The sequence below is a fragment of the Mauremys reevesii genome, linkage group 24 (assembly GCF_016161935.1).
Source record: "Mauremys reevesii isolate NIE-2019 linkage group 24, ASM1616193v1, whole genome shotgun sequence".
Lineage (NCBI taxonomy): Eukaryota > Metazoa > Chordata > Testudines > Geoemydidae > Mauremys > Mauremys reevesii.
The window spans coordinates 1,119,667-1,134,098 of record NC_052646.1 but is presented as its reverse complement, the minus strand read 5'-3'; the positions used below and the strand labels follow the sequence as shown (position 1 = coordinate 1,134,098).

The 14,432-nt window shown below is 57.1% G+C and overlaps 1 protein-coding gene across 2 annotated transcripts; it reads right to left on the bottom strand.

Moving 5' to 3' along the window:
• Positions 1-637: 637 nt before the first annotated feature.
• Positions 638-13,118, bottom strand: UBE2Q1 (ubiquitin conjugating enzyme E2 Q1). 2 transcript variants are annotated; one of them, XM_039512448.1, is made up of 13 exons: positions 13,096-13,118; positions 9,976-10,080; positions 9,465-9,569; positions 8,600-8,650; positions 6,225-6,365; positions 5,399-5,483; positions 4,791-4,851; positions 4,210-4,300; positions 4,070-4,128; positions 3,466-3,514; positions 2,635-2,730; positions 2,097-2,163; positions 638-1,055 (listed from the first exon to the last, which is right to left on the bottom strand). In XM_039512448.1, the coding sequence occupies exons 3-13, from the start codon at positions 9,492-9,494 to the stop codon at positions 1,024-1,026; spliced, it is 762 nt and encodes a 253-aa protein (XP_039368382.1). In that variant the 5' UTR covers positions 9,495-9,569; positions 9,976-10,080; positions 13,096-13,118; the 3' UTR covers positions 638-1,023. The 2 variants fall into 2 exon arrangements, with proteins under 2 accessions (XP_039368382.1, XP_039368381.1); XM_039512447.1 differs by lacking the exon at positions 13,096-13,118 and adding an exon at positions 12,631-12,921.
• Between the last annotated feature and the right edge of the window lie 1,314 nt (positions 13,119-14,432).

Below are 14,432 nucleotides of genomic sequence, written 5' to 3'. Positions count from 1 at the left end.
GGGTTGCCCTTTCAGCCTGTAATCCTGCCTCACTCATTTAGGAGGTAGAGATGGTCTGTTACATTTACAGGGAGCACAGAACAACTGGCCCAGCTGTTAGCCAGGTTAGTGTGGGAGGTGCTTTGCTCACCCATGTCTTACTGAGCAGCAGCCCTGGCAGAGACAATACCAGACCAGGTTACAGAGTTGGGCAAGTGTAGTGCTGCTGACAGCCCCCTCCCCCCAAGCACAGACAAACCCCTCACCCACAGCAGGGTGAGCACAGGCTCAAGTAGCTGTAATCTGTATCTGTTCTCCAGAAGTGAGAAACTCTGTGGTTTCTTGAAGGAAAATCTGTTCTTGATTTAGCAGATGAGCAAGCTCCCCCCTCTCCCTTACAGCATGGAATTCAGGTGCTCAAAGAGTCGTTTGCGTCCCACTTTCCCAGTCAGGGCTCCTGGGGGGATTTCAGAAGGGCTGATCTCAAGCACACTTTGGCCATCCATAAGAATGGGCAGTTGAGAAGACACTCCCCCCCGACCACACAGCTGGCCAGGGGCCACACCGAAGACAGTTTGGCTTGGGGCTCAGAGCGGTATGCTGCGCCCGCAGCGTAGAACTCAGCTCAGCAGTAACTTGAGAAAAAAATAGACCAGCATTTTCAAATTAACAAACTGTAATTTTTCTCCAAAGATACATTTTTCCATACACATCCATCATACACTGTAACCAAAAAAAGCAGTGTACATGAAATAAGAAAATAAATTAAATCCGTAGCATAGGTGAGGAGGATGCTCTAGACTGGAGCGGAGTCGAAAGTTTCCAGCGATACAAGAGGCTCAAGAGTTGTTTTAATAAGGACGCCTGCTAGCGAGGGTCCAGCAAGAGTTTCACATCAGTCCAACTGCTTACACAGTTTTTCCCGTCGAGTTTATAACAGCCGCCACTGTCCTGCAAACAGGCAGAGCTATCACATCCCAGGAGGGAGCCACAGGGGCATTTCATGAGCCAAGGACAGCATTCCGCAGTAGCCAACTGGCAATGCTAGCCGTCTTCCTTGGGCGGTGTGTACCAGCCTGCAACAAGAGCAAAGACTCCATGGGAGGGACAAGTCTCACCCCAGTACGACAGCTACACTCCCCAGAACAGTCCCACCAGACTCCTGCAACCTTCCATGTGACAAGTGCCTCACGCCAGACCATGCAGCTCTGGGATGGCAGACGGGGAGGACAGTCTCTCCTCCCCCTCCCATGCCTTGACTGTAGGTTCTGCCCATCCTGCAGCTTCCTGAAGCACTGCAAGGGATGCACGCTGCACACACAGGGCAGGACGATACTCTCCACAGCCAATACCTGGTGTAGCTCTGCCGGACCAGGCCAGCCAGGCCAAGCAGCGCCCAGCTCTCGCCTTGCCAGCAGAGCTGTTTTCAGCCGGCAGCATGAGCTTGGAGTGTCACACGGTTTCATTAGCTGGGGACCAGCACTGACAAGACAAATTTAACCCACCCCGTAATATGCCCAGTGCACCTGAATTTGGGAAGCCAAGGAGGAAGAGAGGGATAGTTTCATCAAACAGGAGAGAACCGTGTAGGTAGCAACTCATCTCAGTCTCAGGCCCAGTAAGGTATTAGACATTCAGCTCCCTTGAGCTGCTGCACTTCTTCAGAGAGCACGTTCTCAGTCCAGCTGGGTTTGTTAGACGCAATGCTGCTCTGCCCCAGCTCTAGCTTCCACGTGGCTAAATGGGTAAAGCCTTATGGAATCAGACATCGTGAGCCAGGTGCAGGAACATTTTAACAAGGCCAGACATCCTGCTTAGCAGCCACTACAGAGGCCCTGCAGGACACACACGTACATTCGGTCTCTTTCTGCAGTGAGCTAAGGGTCCGTCCCACGTGCCAAGAGAGGAGGCTTTGCAGCAAGGTCTATGCAGGAACTGGGACCCAGGGCATTTCACCAGACACACTGGGTGCAGCCCACTCAGTCACTCTGCTCTCAAGCAGTGATTCTGAAGTGGGCAGAGGCAGGTTCGACATACTGTCTGTTCTGCTGTGCCCCGCAGGAGCCCCATGGGAAGGGAGGACAGACACCCCCCCACACACACACACGGGGCCTTACCATTCTTCTCATGAATCTGCACCAGGGACTTGTAGGACTGCTGTGCTCGCGTCAGGCTGTACTGATTCTGCAGGGGAAGCCAGAGGGACAGTCAGGTCAGTTAACCTGCTGCACTGGGCCAGCACCATGGCATGTCCCACCCCAAGTCACTTTACACCCATTTCTGGGACCAGCACCTAAGAGCTGATGGTGACAGTCAGCTTGCGCCTTATCCCACCTGCACAGGGTCGCCAGCCCCCACTCTAGAGCTCACGAGAATGCAGCGCATCATCCTGAGCCCCGTCACCCTTTCTGAGGGTGCTGAGACACAGGTGCGTGGCACGACAGCACAGGGGCCTCGCGCTGGGATTCCTGGCTCCATCCCACAGCCCCGGACAAAGCACACTGCTGGCATCTGATTCATCGCGTCAGCCAAGGAAACAGCAGCTCCCAAGTATGGAAGGCACCTGGGAATCTTGGCTTTAACCTGCACCCACAGAGTAGATTATGCTGAAACATGCACCGCCCCCCTCCCCTGCTGCTCCAGGCCGGGGCTTACTTTATTGGCTCCAAACTGCACCCTTGCTTTCCCTTTCACCAGCGTGGCACTGATCTGCATGATCACTGACTCGATAGAATAGGCACTGCTCCAGCCCTGCAAAACAAGGGGAAACAGTGAGTGGCGGGAACCTGCCCTCCCGGTGACTTGGCAGTAGCCAGTCCTGTCCTGGCTGGCGGGAGCTGGCTTCTCTCAGCTGGGCTCTGCTGAGGGGTCCAGGCAGGCCCCATCAGCAGTGCTGGGGTATGGCTATTGGAGGGTCAGCAGCCCACCCGCCCACCCTTGGGCTGCAGGCTGCTCACCCCTCTTCACCCTGGGCTTTACAAGTGAAAAGAACAAGAACGACGCCAGCCCTAGAGAACTGGGGTGTGTTCTCCGAGGCTGCTGGGACACTAACTCCAGGTGCGGGGGGAAGAGGAGAGATTTGCTTTGCTTAAGACTGCGGTGAAACTTTCAGCGCCTCGCACTCTTCACGTGCTCCCCTCCCCCACCCGGCTTGAGAACAACGCGCTGGGCTATGGTGGATTCTCCCTGCAGCTTGGCACTGTCGCCCACCAACTGAACATTTTGCCATATCCTGTAAGCAAATGTTTTCTCCCTCCCCCAAAGGAAAGGCAGCAGCACTGTACAAGCCAGGGAAGCCCCAGAACGCCAGGCACTCGAGGAGTCAGAGCTGTGCGGGAACATTAACGCTAGCGGCAGGGTTTTCAGACACCCGCAGGGCTCCTGGCACCAGTGCCGCTCACATGCCTTAAGGGCACACACTGGCCACCGCTGAGAGCACAGGCGTTCCCGCAATGTAGCCGCCTAGGCTGGAGACGAGACACTCACCTGCTTTGTAAGCAGCTCCATGCAGATGGCACCTCCCCCCAGAACATACCTTGGGAGGGAAGATGACAGTCATACCGATCTCCTGCAGCAATGCCCAGTCCCTCCCCCCCTGCAGCCTGAGGTAACTAGTCACTGCTCCCCCTCCAAGGGAGATCGCAGTTCTACAGAATCACCACCAGTCAGCTGCTACAAAGACAGCAGCTGAGCAGGGCTCCAGCACCTTTCACCTCCATCCCCTCCACAGTCACACCCCCATGCCTGGGCCCTGCACTCCCCCGGGAAAGGCCACAGTCACCTTCCCTCTCTAGCGCCTTCATTCACAAATAGCAAACACCACACTGGGGAGATGACCACTGACCTACTGGAGTGGAGTCATCAGAGCGTCACCTCAACTGCTCTTGGCAGACCCCGAGGGGGGACTTGGACCAAAGAGATACAGGGACTATCCATCCCCACCCCCCAGACAAGCCCAGAGGAACCACCATCCTCGCTACTAATGCAGAGACCTAACCGCACCCCTGCGGCAGCTCTCTAGATACGGGACAAGGGACTGCCGCAGCCAAAGCACGGGGTGGCAAGCGCACTAATCTGAACGGTCACTTACCCCCCCGAGAGCACAGGGGACACAACCCTTACAAACGGTGGGTCGAAAGGAAAGTTATCCTGCAAGGAGAGAGAGAGAGGGCTGTTGAGACCCGAGCAGGGCAGAGTGGGGCGGGAAGGGACCGGGGCTGCAGGCCTTACTTTAAAGGAGAAGTTCAGGAGGATGAAGTCGATCCCTTCTTTCTCTTTGAGGATCTGGAGATCGTTGTGCAAAGCGCTATCCTCGTCAACCCTGCAGGGAAGAGCCCGTGGGGTCAGAGCCCAGGGCAGGCAGGACTCCGCACTGCTGCAGGAGCCCAGGGCAATCCCCCAAGCCTTCCGGCTGCAACACAACCACTAAGGGATTCAGGTTCGCTCCCCAGGCAAGAGCAGGATCATACACTGGGGAGGAGAGGGAAAGACCCCCCTGCATGAGCATCCAAGGGAAGCATGCCTGGCCCTAAGCTGCATCTGGAGGGTGGAAGGGGGATGTGTGTGTGTGTGCACCCATGCCAAAGCTCCAGAAACAGCAAATAGCTCCACAGCTCCCTCGAAGCATAGGGGAAACCGAGGCATAGACTGGGCAGGGCACGCGAGTCTCAGTGGCAGAGTCTGGAGCACAGCCCAGGTCTGCCAAGCATCACCTCCTGCTCTAGTCCCTAGCTCCCACCTCCTCTCTCCCTACACACACGCTCCAGGTACTGGGGCCCAGCCAGCCCAAGCCCTGCCGACAGGCCACCTACTTCAGGAGTTTGACGTTCCAATCGTACAGGCTGTCGCTCACTAGTTCAACTGCATAGTTTCCTGCAGAGCAGAGAAAGGACACGTCAGCGCCCCCGGAGACAGCAGCCGCCGTTCGGACAAAGATCTGAGCAGCGGCCCTCTGGGAGAAAGCATGAGCTCAACCTGGCAGGATCCGCACTGCGCAGGGAGCACCCTTGTCTAGGCAGGCTGTCCCCACGGGGCACCGGCAACTGACTGCCCCTCCCCAGAGTCTGGGGCTTAGGGGCGGGGGACAGTCACTCCCCTGCCGCCACCAATGCACACGGAAAGGGCCATCGCACCAGCTAGAGACTTCAGGGAAGCAACTACCAACTCAGAGGCCCTCCCTCAGCACAAGCTCCTTGCTCCCCTCTAACACGGACAGTGATATCACTGGTCCAGCGCCTCCACCTCCTCTGAACCCCCAGCACGGCTCTGGGGAGCCCATTCCATTAGGCCATAGGGAGCTCAACAGACCAGCTCTCCCTGGCCATTAGGTACAGCTGGCACATCCATGACACACAAGCAGTCAGATTAAGGCAGGGCCCCCAGCACTCCTCCTCCAGGCCCAGAGCGAGTCTCCACTTACCGCCCTTGAAACTTGGTGATCGGTAAATATCCCTGAGCTCCTTCATTAGCCGGTCAGTGGCCTGTACAGAGCCAGACACTGCGCCCTGCGAGGGGGTCGGGAAGAGGGACGGGGAGGCAATCACATTGTTACACTGGTCTCACTACGGTCAAGGCCTGAGCCAGAACTCCTACCCTGGGAGATGTGGCCCAGGTGGATTAGTGCCACGCACTGCAGCCCCCTCCTCTGCACTGCAAGATCTCCACCCCTGCCCAGACATCAGATCCTCCGGGTTAGGAGGCAGGCGGCAAGCCCGAGGCGAGCTCAGCGAAGACAAGCCCAGCCCAGTGGCAAGACACCAACTGTATCCCAGCAAGAAGAGAGGAGTCCAGGAAGGGTCCAACCTCCTGGTGCTGTGCAGGGCAGAGCTCCAGCTCAGCTGTACTGGAGCAGGGGGCCTGGATTCCAGCAAGGGGAGGGTGAAGCAGCTGCACTTGCTTCCAGCAGCATTAGAGGTAAGCGAACCAGATTCCTTTGGATAAGCCACCCAAGGTCAGTAGTCTTCACTTGGACTCTCCAGGATTCTCCCTGCATCCTTCGCTGGAGACAGCACGTTTGCTGCAGAGCTACTGAGCACGTGTAGCCATGCAGACTACAAGCGTCGTGAGCAACTGAGCAAATGCAGATCCCTCCATGGAAACAGGAGTCACCCGAGGAGCTAGAACCTTGCAGCAGATGGGGACTGACAGGGGCTTGGGCATCGCTCTGCCAAGCAGTGCAGCAGCTCCGCGGGGTATCCCTCGGCCCCTCTGCTCCCCAGCCCCGCCCCCCTCCTAGTGACACGTACATTTAAGTAATCTTGCCTCTGGTTCTGTTTGATTTTCTCTAAGATGGCCAGGTTTTCCTTCCCGATGCCGTCATCCTCTGTCTTTTTCCCGTCGACTGGCTCCTCCTCTTTCATCTCATAGTGATCCAAGTCCTCAGTGTCCTGGGCAGGGAGAAGAAGGATCTCACACCAGACACCCAGCTCCACTCCCCACTGCTCTGAGCAGCTGCAGTTTTACAGAACCTCCGATACCCAGGGCAGGCTCTCGGGAGCATTCCGGGCTCCCAGTCTCCCTCAGTGGAAATTCTCAGCAACTCCTTTCCCAACATGTGCAGAGATGTCACAAGATCCTGCTGGGCCCGTGGTGTCAGAAGCCAGCGTGGGGCAGAGGGAAGTCAGGTCTGAGCTCTGGGATGAGAAATTCCAGTACCTGGGCAGCAAGCTGGGTCCAGCGCACCGCTTGCACGTCACTCCTCTGGAGAGCAGGGAGAGGGAAGGAACCTGCCTGGGACAGCCCCCAGCCCATCCTGCACTGCTCTGCCTCCAGGGCAAGTGGGTAACGAGCAGCCAGGAGCTGCAAACTGCACCGCCCTGAAGCCATACAGCTACTGACACCCGTGCACTGCTCCAGCTCCAAGCTATTGTCACTCAGGAGAGATGCTGTGTCCCTCCATACAAAGCTAAGTGCCCACTCCACCAACCACCTCGCTATGTGCAGAACCCGATGGAGTTTTAAACCTCTGCGAGGGAGCACCTCTCCAGGGCACCTGTTGCTATTCCAGAGAACCAATGCGTTTGGGGAAGGGCTTTGCCTAGGAAACCCTCCAAACAGGATTAACCTGCGCAGCACCCTACAGTGATCCTGGCCACAGCACAGTGATGGAGACACAGGGTCCAGGATCGGGTCATTTTGGAGGTGTCAGAGTTCGGTCCTGAGCCGCAGCTGGACTAGTCTGTTATCGCTAAGACCACGGGAAATGATTTTTTCATTGCGTTTTATCCATTTCCACCCACTCTTCCCCTGGGGCCTAGTCCTGCCCCAAGGGCTCAAAGGCCCGAGAGTGAGTCTGACCTGCACTCACCTCACAGTAGTGGTTCCTGGGCCCAGCTCCCCACTCCAGGCACAAGGGTCACAGCATCACTCCGCATTGGACAGCAGTGGCCAGGCCAGATGTGAGAGAGCAATGTTGTGATGGAGTCACAGCACCATTACTCACATTTGGCCCGGCCACCCCGCACTGTCACCATAGAAGGGTGGCTGGGCCAGACCTGCGCAGCACTGCAGCCCTGAACGCAGCTGCAATGCCTGGAGTGAGGGGCTGGGCCCAGCCTTGTGGGATGGAGCCGTAACTGCAGGGTGAGGTTCTTCATTTTGTGTTATTTCACCTTTGTAAAAAACCTGGGACTCTAGTTACTGCTAGTAACCACCCAGTTCTCAAGGGTCCATTCACCACCGACAGGTCCAGCTCAGTGCAGCGTGAGGGAGTGTAGACATCGCAGGCAGGCTGGGAAAGTGGGCGAGGTTACACATACTGTATGTGACCTCGCGTATCAGGTTAATGCACAACATCGTCTCTCAGGGGACGAGCCTATTCCTGATCCAACAGGGTCTCATCTTCACTATAATCCCTACACTGCACACCCCCACTAATTATACAGGGCCTGTGACTGCCGGAATGGTTGTGAAAAGCTGTGCAAACCTTGCACACCCATATCCTAGCCAGAGGCATCTTAGGAAACATCCCCATGGAGAGTCAGGTTTATTCCATCCCCTTGAAAACCAACAGCTAAAGCCCACGGGAGTTACAGCAAAGCTGAGTCCTCACCAGCCTGCAGTGAAATATGGCCGCCTCTCACCTCCTGGCCAAGTGTCTTGCTTGCACACTTCGCAAGCCTGCCTAATCCTCTCTCTCCAGGAGTCAGATTTCCATTATGCGATTTCCATGCCAGCAATGGCAACTCAAAACTGCATGCCAAGGAGATCAAAGAGCTTAGCTGGTAAATTTCAGGCCCTGGAGAACTGCAGTACAAACAGACAAAGCAGCAAGCAAGGGATTCCAATCCCAGCTCACAATCCCTTCCCACCCCCCCCGGCAGTGGCAAGTCTTGATAACACGGGCCTCTTATATCACCCAAATGCAGAGGACAGCAAGATCTCAGTAAAGCAGACCCAATGAGTCCGTCAGGGCCGAGCAAACGTGCTCAGTGACGGATCCCAACCTCCTCAGTATAAGGAGCTGCTCATGCTTTGAATAGAAACAAGCCAGGTTTGAATCTGACAACTGCTGCTTGGGCTAATCTGCCTCAGCTCCTTTCCTGACACACTTCACTGCAGTGCTCTCCCCTCCCCACCCCTAGATACAGTGTGAACTTCTCCTGCATCCCCCTGCACTTACCTCTGGCATCTCCTCATCTTCATCCTCCGAGGACACCTCTTCCTGGGTGCTCTACGGGAGCAGGACAGAGACAAGGATCAGAACGGCCCCTGTGGAGTTGCTGCCATTCTGCAGGGAGGAGCTAGCCAGCCGAGTGACCGCTACCCAGACAGTCTGTGCTGACAAGCGGCACCTCAGCTAGGAAGCTGCCACCAGGCAAAGCTTGCTGACAGGTGCTCCGGAGCAGGGGCCGATGCAATTCTGTACCTCATTAACAGCAAGTGGAGCCCTCGGAATCCCCTACAATGCTTCAAGGGAAGCTTGGATGAGGACTGACCCTGAGCATTCAGCTCAAAATTCAAGTGAAGCCAGAAACTTTTTACAGGCTGTTCCTTCTAGAACGGCTGCCTCAGAGGTGAAGGGTTAAGTTGGGGCAGTAATCAGAGAAAGCCCAGTGGGCAACATCTGACACACTGGCATACATAGCCAGAGAGGGCAGCCAACCAAGCTGGGGCTGTACCAGCACTGCACAGGCCACCTGGCCAGTACTGCCAAGGTAACGTACTCGTCTCAGGCAGGGAAGCGAAACACACCCACATTCAATTCCAGAGACTGGGCGAGAAAAGCACCCATGCAGTGTGCTTCCCTCTTGTAGGGCACTGCTGAGCACTAGGGCAAAAACAGGTACTGGTCCATCTGCCATGCTCCAGGAGAGCAACCAAAGCCACAACCCTGGAACACAGACTCCTTTGGGGGGCACCCCCAGATCCCCCTGACTGAGCACATGGGAGAAGGGTCACTGCAGTACCAAGCTGCACAAAAGCCATCTTCTCAGCAGGCTTTTCCCCCAGGTCAAAGTCAGAGCAGCTTGTCTTAGGCCTGTTACCTGTTCTGCTGGCAGAGGCTGGTCCAACATCTCGACATCTGGGTGCTGGGGAAGGTTGTAGAGTTTGCACAGGTCGGAGATTATCCGCTTCAGGTGCTGCAAAAGCTGCCCAGGAAGGAGACAGAAAAGCAGTGTTAGAAAAAGGGGCACAGTCCCCAGCAGTCGAGTGCAGCCTAAGCAGCCCCTGGCACCACCACTCTCCCCACTGCATGCAACTCAGATACCTGGGGAGGTCATGAGAGAAGCTCCTTGCTGAACGCAGCTTCTGCACAGCCCAGGGCAGGCTGTTTGCCAGCAGGACTGCAGGCTGCAACCAGCAACCAAGCCACATCCCACGTAAGGGAAGAGCATAGGGAGACTCACTAGCTGGACAAGCCTGAACTGCTCAGCTTGACTCTCCAAACCCCTTTACAATCACCCCGGGCAGAACACTAGAGAACCACAGACCAGACGGGACTCGTACTCCTCAAGTTCTCCCCGCCCAGCCCTTCCCCACACCTTGCCGCCTCACCAATGTATTTCCTTTCTTGACTTCCACCAGCCGCTCCAGGATAGCTGCCAGGTTTGGATCATCCGACTCCACAGACCAGATTGGGGGAACAGCTGGGTAAGACTCCTAGAGACCAGAGGAAAAGGTGATGTTTGGGCCATTGTTACAGAGTGCACCTCAACCCCACCCAGCCTCGGGTGTCAGAGTGAGCATCCCTCTGACCGGGGCAGCAAGCTGCAGTCCTGTCTCTCCTCCCTCACAAACACACAGCTCAGCAGGACAGCGTCCACGCAAATGCACTCCACCCTCCGGACTACTCCCGGATGGAGGCAAACCAAACAATTCCTCTGATGGCACTAATCTGTGCTGCTACACTCCCTGCCAGATGGGGAGGCAGCAGAAAGAAGGGTGCAAAGTCTATGTCACTTCACACTACTGCCTACGGAGCGTGAATGGAATCCTACGCAGCCCAGTGCCTGGCAGCCCCTTACGGGCAGGCCCCCTCTGCCCTGCATTCTGCTGACAGCACTTGGTAACACATCTTCTTTTTAAACAAGCCCTCTGGAAAATCATCCCAAACTCACATCATGGAAATAGGCCCCAGGGCAAGGGAGTGCAGAATGTAGCTTCTCCTCAGCCTGTAACCTACCCTACCCGAGCAGGCCCCAACAGCTAGGTACAAGAAATGTGTCTGCGTCAATGAGCCTGCTGCAGCACATGGCCCGCAGCTCCAAAGCCCCCTGCAGCCTGCTAATGTTCTTATTGCACATGCTCAACTGCTCCCTGAAAGGGAACTCTCAGCCTTTGCTATTTATCCATAACCGAGTCCTGTAAAATCCAGCCCACGTAGAGCCAGGAGTCTCATGTGCACCAGAAAGACCAAGTCCCTATTTGATGTTTCATTGCAAACACAGCCAAACCAGTGTTTTCAACAAAAATTCCTCATTCTGAGCTGCATGCAAACATCCTGAGCAGAGGCCTTGTGCGTGGATGGGGAGCAGAGAGGTTTTGCTGCAAACATTTAGTTCAGGACGTTCTGTGTCCTGAGAAACAGGATAATAATGGAAACCCTATGGGGGAAAGACATGTACACAGTTCTTCCCAGCAGAACTCCCACTGGGACCCCCAGAAAGAAGACAGACCCAAGAATCACCTTGGCCAGTTTAACTTCTGCAACTGTCCGGTCACAACAGGCCAACACTGTCCTTCTCCTGCAATCGCCGGAGCAATCCAATTCAGAACCTGCACCAATACTAGGGCAAGCCGGCAGTCAGACCCTGTTTACACACCAACCCAACTTGCACTCTGCACCAAGGGCTGTGCGCACTGCACTGCAGGCTGCGCTAGACTGCAGTTTACCATTTCAAAGTTATGCCCAGTGACCTTCTGGCTTCTGTGCGTGCAGTGCAATCTTGCTGCCATCCTCCCCGTGAAAGCAAAGAGCAGGAGCTCTGAAGCAGGATGCTGATGTTTCAGGAGATGGCAGGACAGACTGGATTATCTGGTGCCCACCTGAGGAATTTCACCCAACACCACAGAGCAGGCTGCAAACCACAACTGGCACCAGGCACGAGTCTGACATAATCCAAAATCCTCCCAGTGGACAAGGTCAAAATTAGGGGTGCCACATTCCCCCGAGGCAAGTGGCACCTGGGGTTCTGAGCGATATTCCCAGCACCATAGACACAATGGTTGGAAGAGCTCATCTGTGAACCCCCTTCACCTTACGCAGCATAACATGTGAAGTGGGTTACAGCATCCTGAGGCAGCTCTGTGCCACTAGCTACTGGAAATGAACATGCAGCCAGGCTTTGAGGAGCGCCTCTAACGCTTTAACCTGACATCAGACAAGCCCCAGCTGAGGTGGAGTCTGCATGCAGCAGTTCCTACAGCCGAATGTCTAAAGGGCAGACACTTCAGGGTCTAATCCAGAAGCTAATCCCACCTGATCGGAGAGATTTATTCACAGGAACACCATGCACATCTCTCCCTCCATGGCATATTGCCCCTGCTCTAGCTCCTCTCTGCCCAGAAACCCGGCAGCACCTTTTGGGGAAGTGTGTAGGCATTTGCATTTCAGAGCAGCTACCTCCATGTTGAAAAGGGGACTAAGATGGGTCATTTAGTTTTCAATGTAAACACCCAGCCCATTCTTGCTCTTCCCAGAGAGTGAGCAGGTGCAGGACAGGAAGCTTAAACTGGAATGCGCTACAGGCGCAGGTCCTTAGGGGAAGAGATTATAACTATCATTTTAGGGAGGATGAATATAGCCCTGGAGATGGGGGCTCCTCTGAGCATTCCTACCACAGCAAGGAGAAAGCGCAGGTTGGGCTGAACGTTGCCTCTCAAAGGTTACAGCTACACGGCAAAATACCCAATAAACCCTGCGCAGCGCCGCTCGGAGGCGAGGGCAAGCGAGTGGGCTCACGCCACGGGGCTGGGAGGAGCCGTGCAGACACTCCCGCCTGGGGCTACGCGGCGGCTTTAGGCCCAGGTGCGAGCCCGAAGGAGCTGGCCTGGCTCTGCGCTCGGCGCTGCGCGGTTTGGTTTTGGGGGGGGGGGGCGCGGCCCGTGCGAGGGGGAAGCTGGTAACCGCCCCCCCCCGGGCCATGCTAGAGCCCGGCCCGCAGCCAGCCCCACCCGGGCCGCTCCAGCCCGGCCCGGCCCCGCCCTCACCGTGATGTTGCAGTGGATGCGGACGGGCCCCGGCGGCGGCCCCCGGCTCCCAGACCCCCCGGCGCGGGCCCCCGGCCCGGGCACGAACTCGCAGCTGATCTCGTCGGGGCAGGCGCTGCCGATGCGGAACCGCTCGTGGCCCCGGTGGAAGATGGACTCGAGCAGCCGCAGCTCCCGCCTCAGGAGCCGCCCGGGGGAGGCCGCGCCGCCCCCGCTCCGCCCGGGCCCCGCCGCCGCCTGCGACCCCGCCGCCTCCTCCGCCCCCGCCCGCTGCATCTTCCCATGGAGGGACCCGCTCCGCCGCCGACGGCCCCGGGCCCCGCCGACCCCGCCTCAGCGCCAGGAGCCGGCCCAAGATGGCGGCCGGGACGGGCCCCGCTACCCGGAAGTGACCCCTCCCCTTCCCACCGGCCCGCGCGCCAGGAGGCGGGCTATAGTCACCGGAAGTGGCCCTCCCCTACACACCGGGAGGAGCTGCAGCCGCAGAGGAAATGACGTTTGGTGCCTCAGCCTGGCATAGGAAGTGACGCAAAGATTCAACTCACGGGGCACCGGAAGTGAGCTCTCCCATATGTGCACACTGGCCGGAAGTGGGTCCTGCTCTGCTTCTTGGTTAACTCCCAGCGCAGGCGCAGAGGCTCCTGGGGCCCCGCCAATGCGGGGCGGGCGCTCAGGGCACGGGGTGAAGGGGGGCCCCGCAGCCACGTGACCCGCAGCCCCCGAAGCACGTCACGGGGCAGCAGGGGCCAGTGCGGCTCTGCGGATCCCCGGGGGCGGGGCCCCGCAGTCACAGCCCCGCCCTCCCCGCGGTGTGGCGGCCGCTGGGGGGGGGACGCGGCGGGCGGAGCCGGGAGGGGGCGGCAGCTCCCCGGCTGGGCGCCGCTGGCTCCCTGGGGTCAGGGGGCTCCGTGGCGCGGGCCGGGTGCATGAGCTCAGTGGAGTCCGCAGCGCGCCGCTTCCGGCCAAGGCTGTTCGCCAAACTCCCTTTCCCTCCTCAACTCCGGCTTCAGGGACCATAGAACTGTGGGGCTGGAAGGGACCTAACCTGGCCCCTGCTCTGAGGCGGGACCGGGTGTTACCTGGACCATCCCTGGCAGGTGTTTGTATCGCCTGTTCTTGAAACATCCGATGCCAGAAATCCCACAACCCTCCCTGGATAACTGGCTCCAGCGCTTAGCGGCCCGTGCAGGGAAGTGTTTCCAAATGTCTAACCTGAATCTCCCTGGCTGCGATTTAAGCACATTGTCCTCGGTGGTTAAGGAGGACAGTTTATTGCCACCCTCTTTATAACAACCTTTTACATGCCTGAATAAATAATGTTACCGTGGCCTCTCTTCTCCAGACTAAACAAACCCGATTTTGTCAAGTTTTCCTCACAAGTCCTATTTTCTAGATCTTTAATACATTGTGTTGCCCTCTTCATAGAATCATAGAAGATCAGGGTCGGAAGGGACCTCAGGAGGTATCTAGTCCAACCCCCTGCTCTTCTGCACTTGCTCCAGTTTGTCCACTGCTTTGCCGCAGTGTGGTGCCCAGAACTGGACATGGGACTCCTGTTGAGGCCTTATTGGCATGGAGTAGAGTGAAAGAATCACGTCTCGTGTCTTGCTTACAACACTCCTGCTCACCTGGAGGGTTACTCTGAGGACGAGCTCTGCCCTGAAAGCCCAGCTCAAGTGCATGACTTGAAATGATGCTGCACCTTGTTCCAGATCCACCTTCCTCTCCCGTGTGCAGTGTCAGGGCAGCAGTGCTGAGTCAGGGCCCTGAGGCCATTCAGCAGTGGCAGTGATGCTCCAGAA

What these genes read in the sequence shown, in the direction of transcription:
- UBE2Q1 (XM_039512447.1), bottom strand. Translation starts at nt 12,906, where the DNA reads ATGCAGCGGGCGGGGGCGGAGGAGGCGGCGGGGTCGCAGGCGGCGGCG. An exon ending in GCATCCACTGCAACATCACG is followed by an intron (nt 10,081 to 12,630) that starts GTGAGGGCGGGG and finishes TCTGGTCTCTAG; the next exon opens with GAGTCTTACCCAGCTGTTCC. An exon ending in ATCACCAAGTTTCAAGGGCG is followed by an intron (nt 4,852 to 5,398) that starts GTAAGTGGAGAC and finishes TCTGCTCTGCAG; the next exon opens with GAAACTATGCAGTTGAACTA.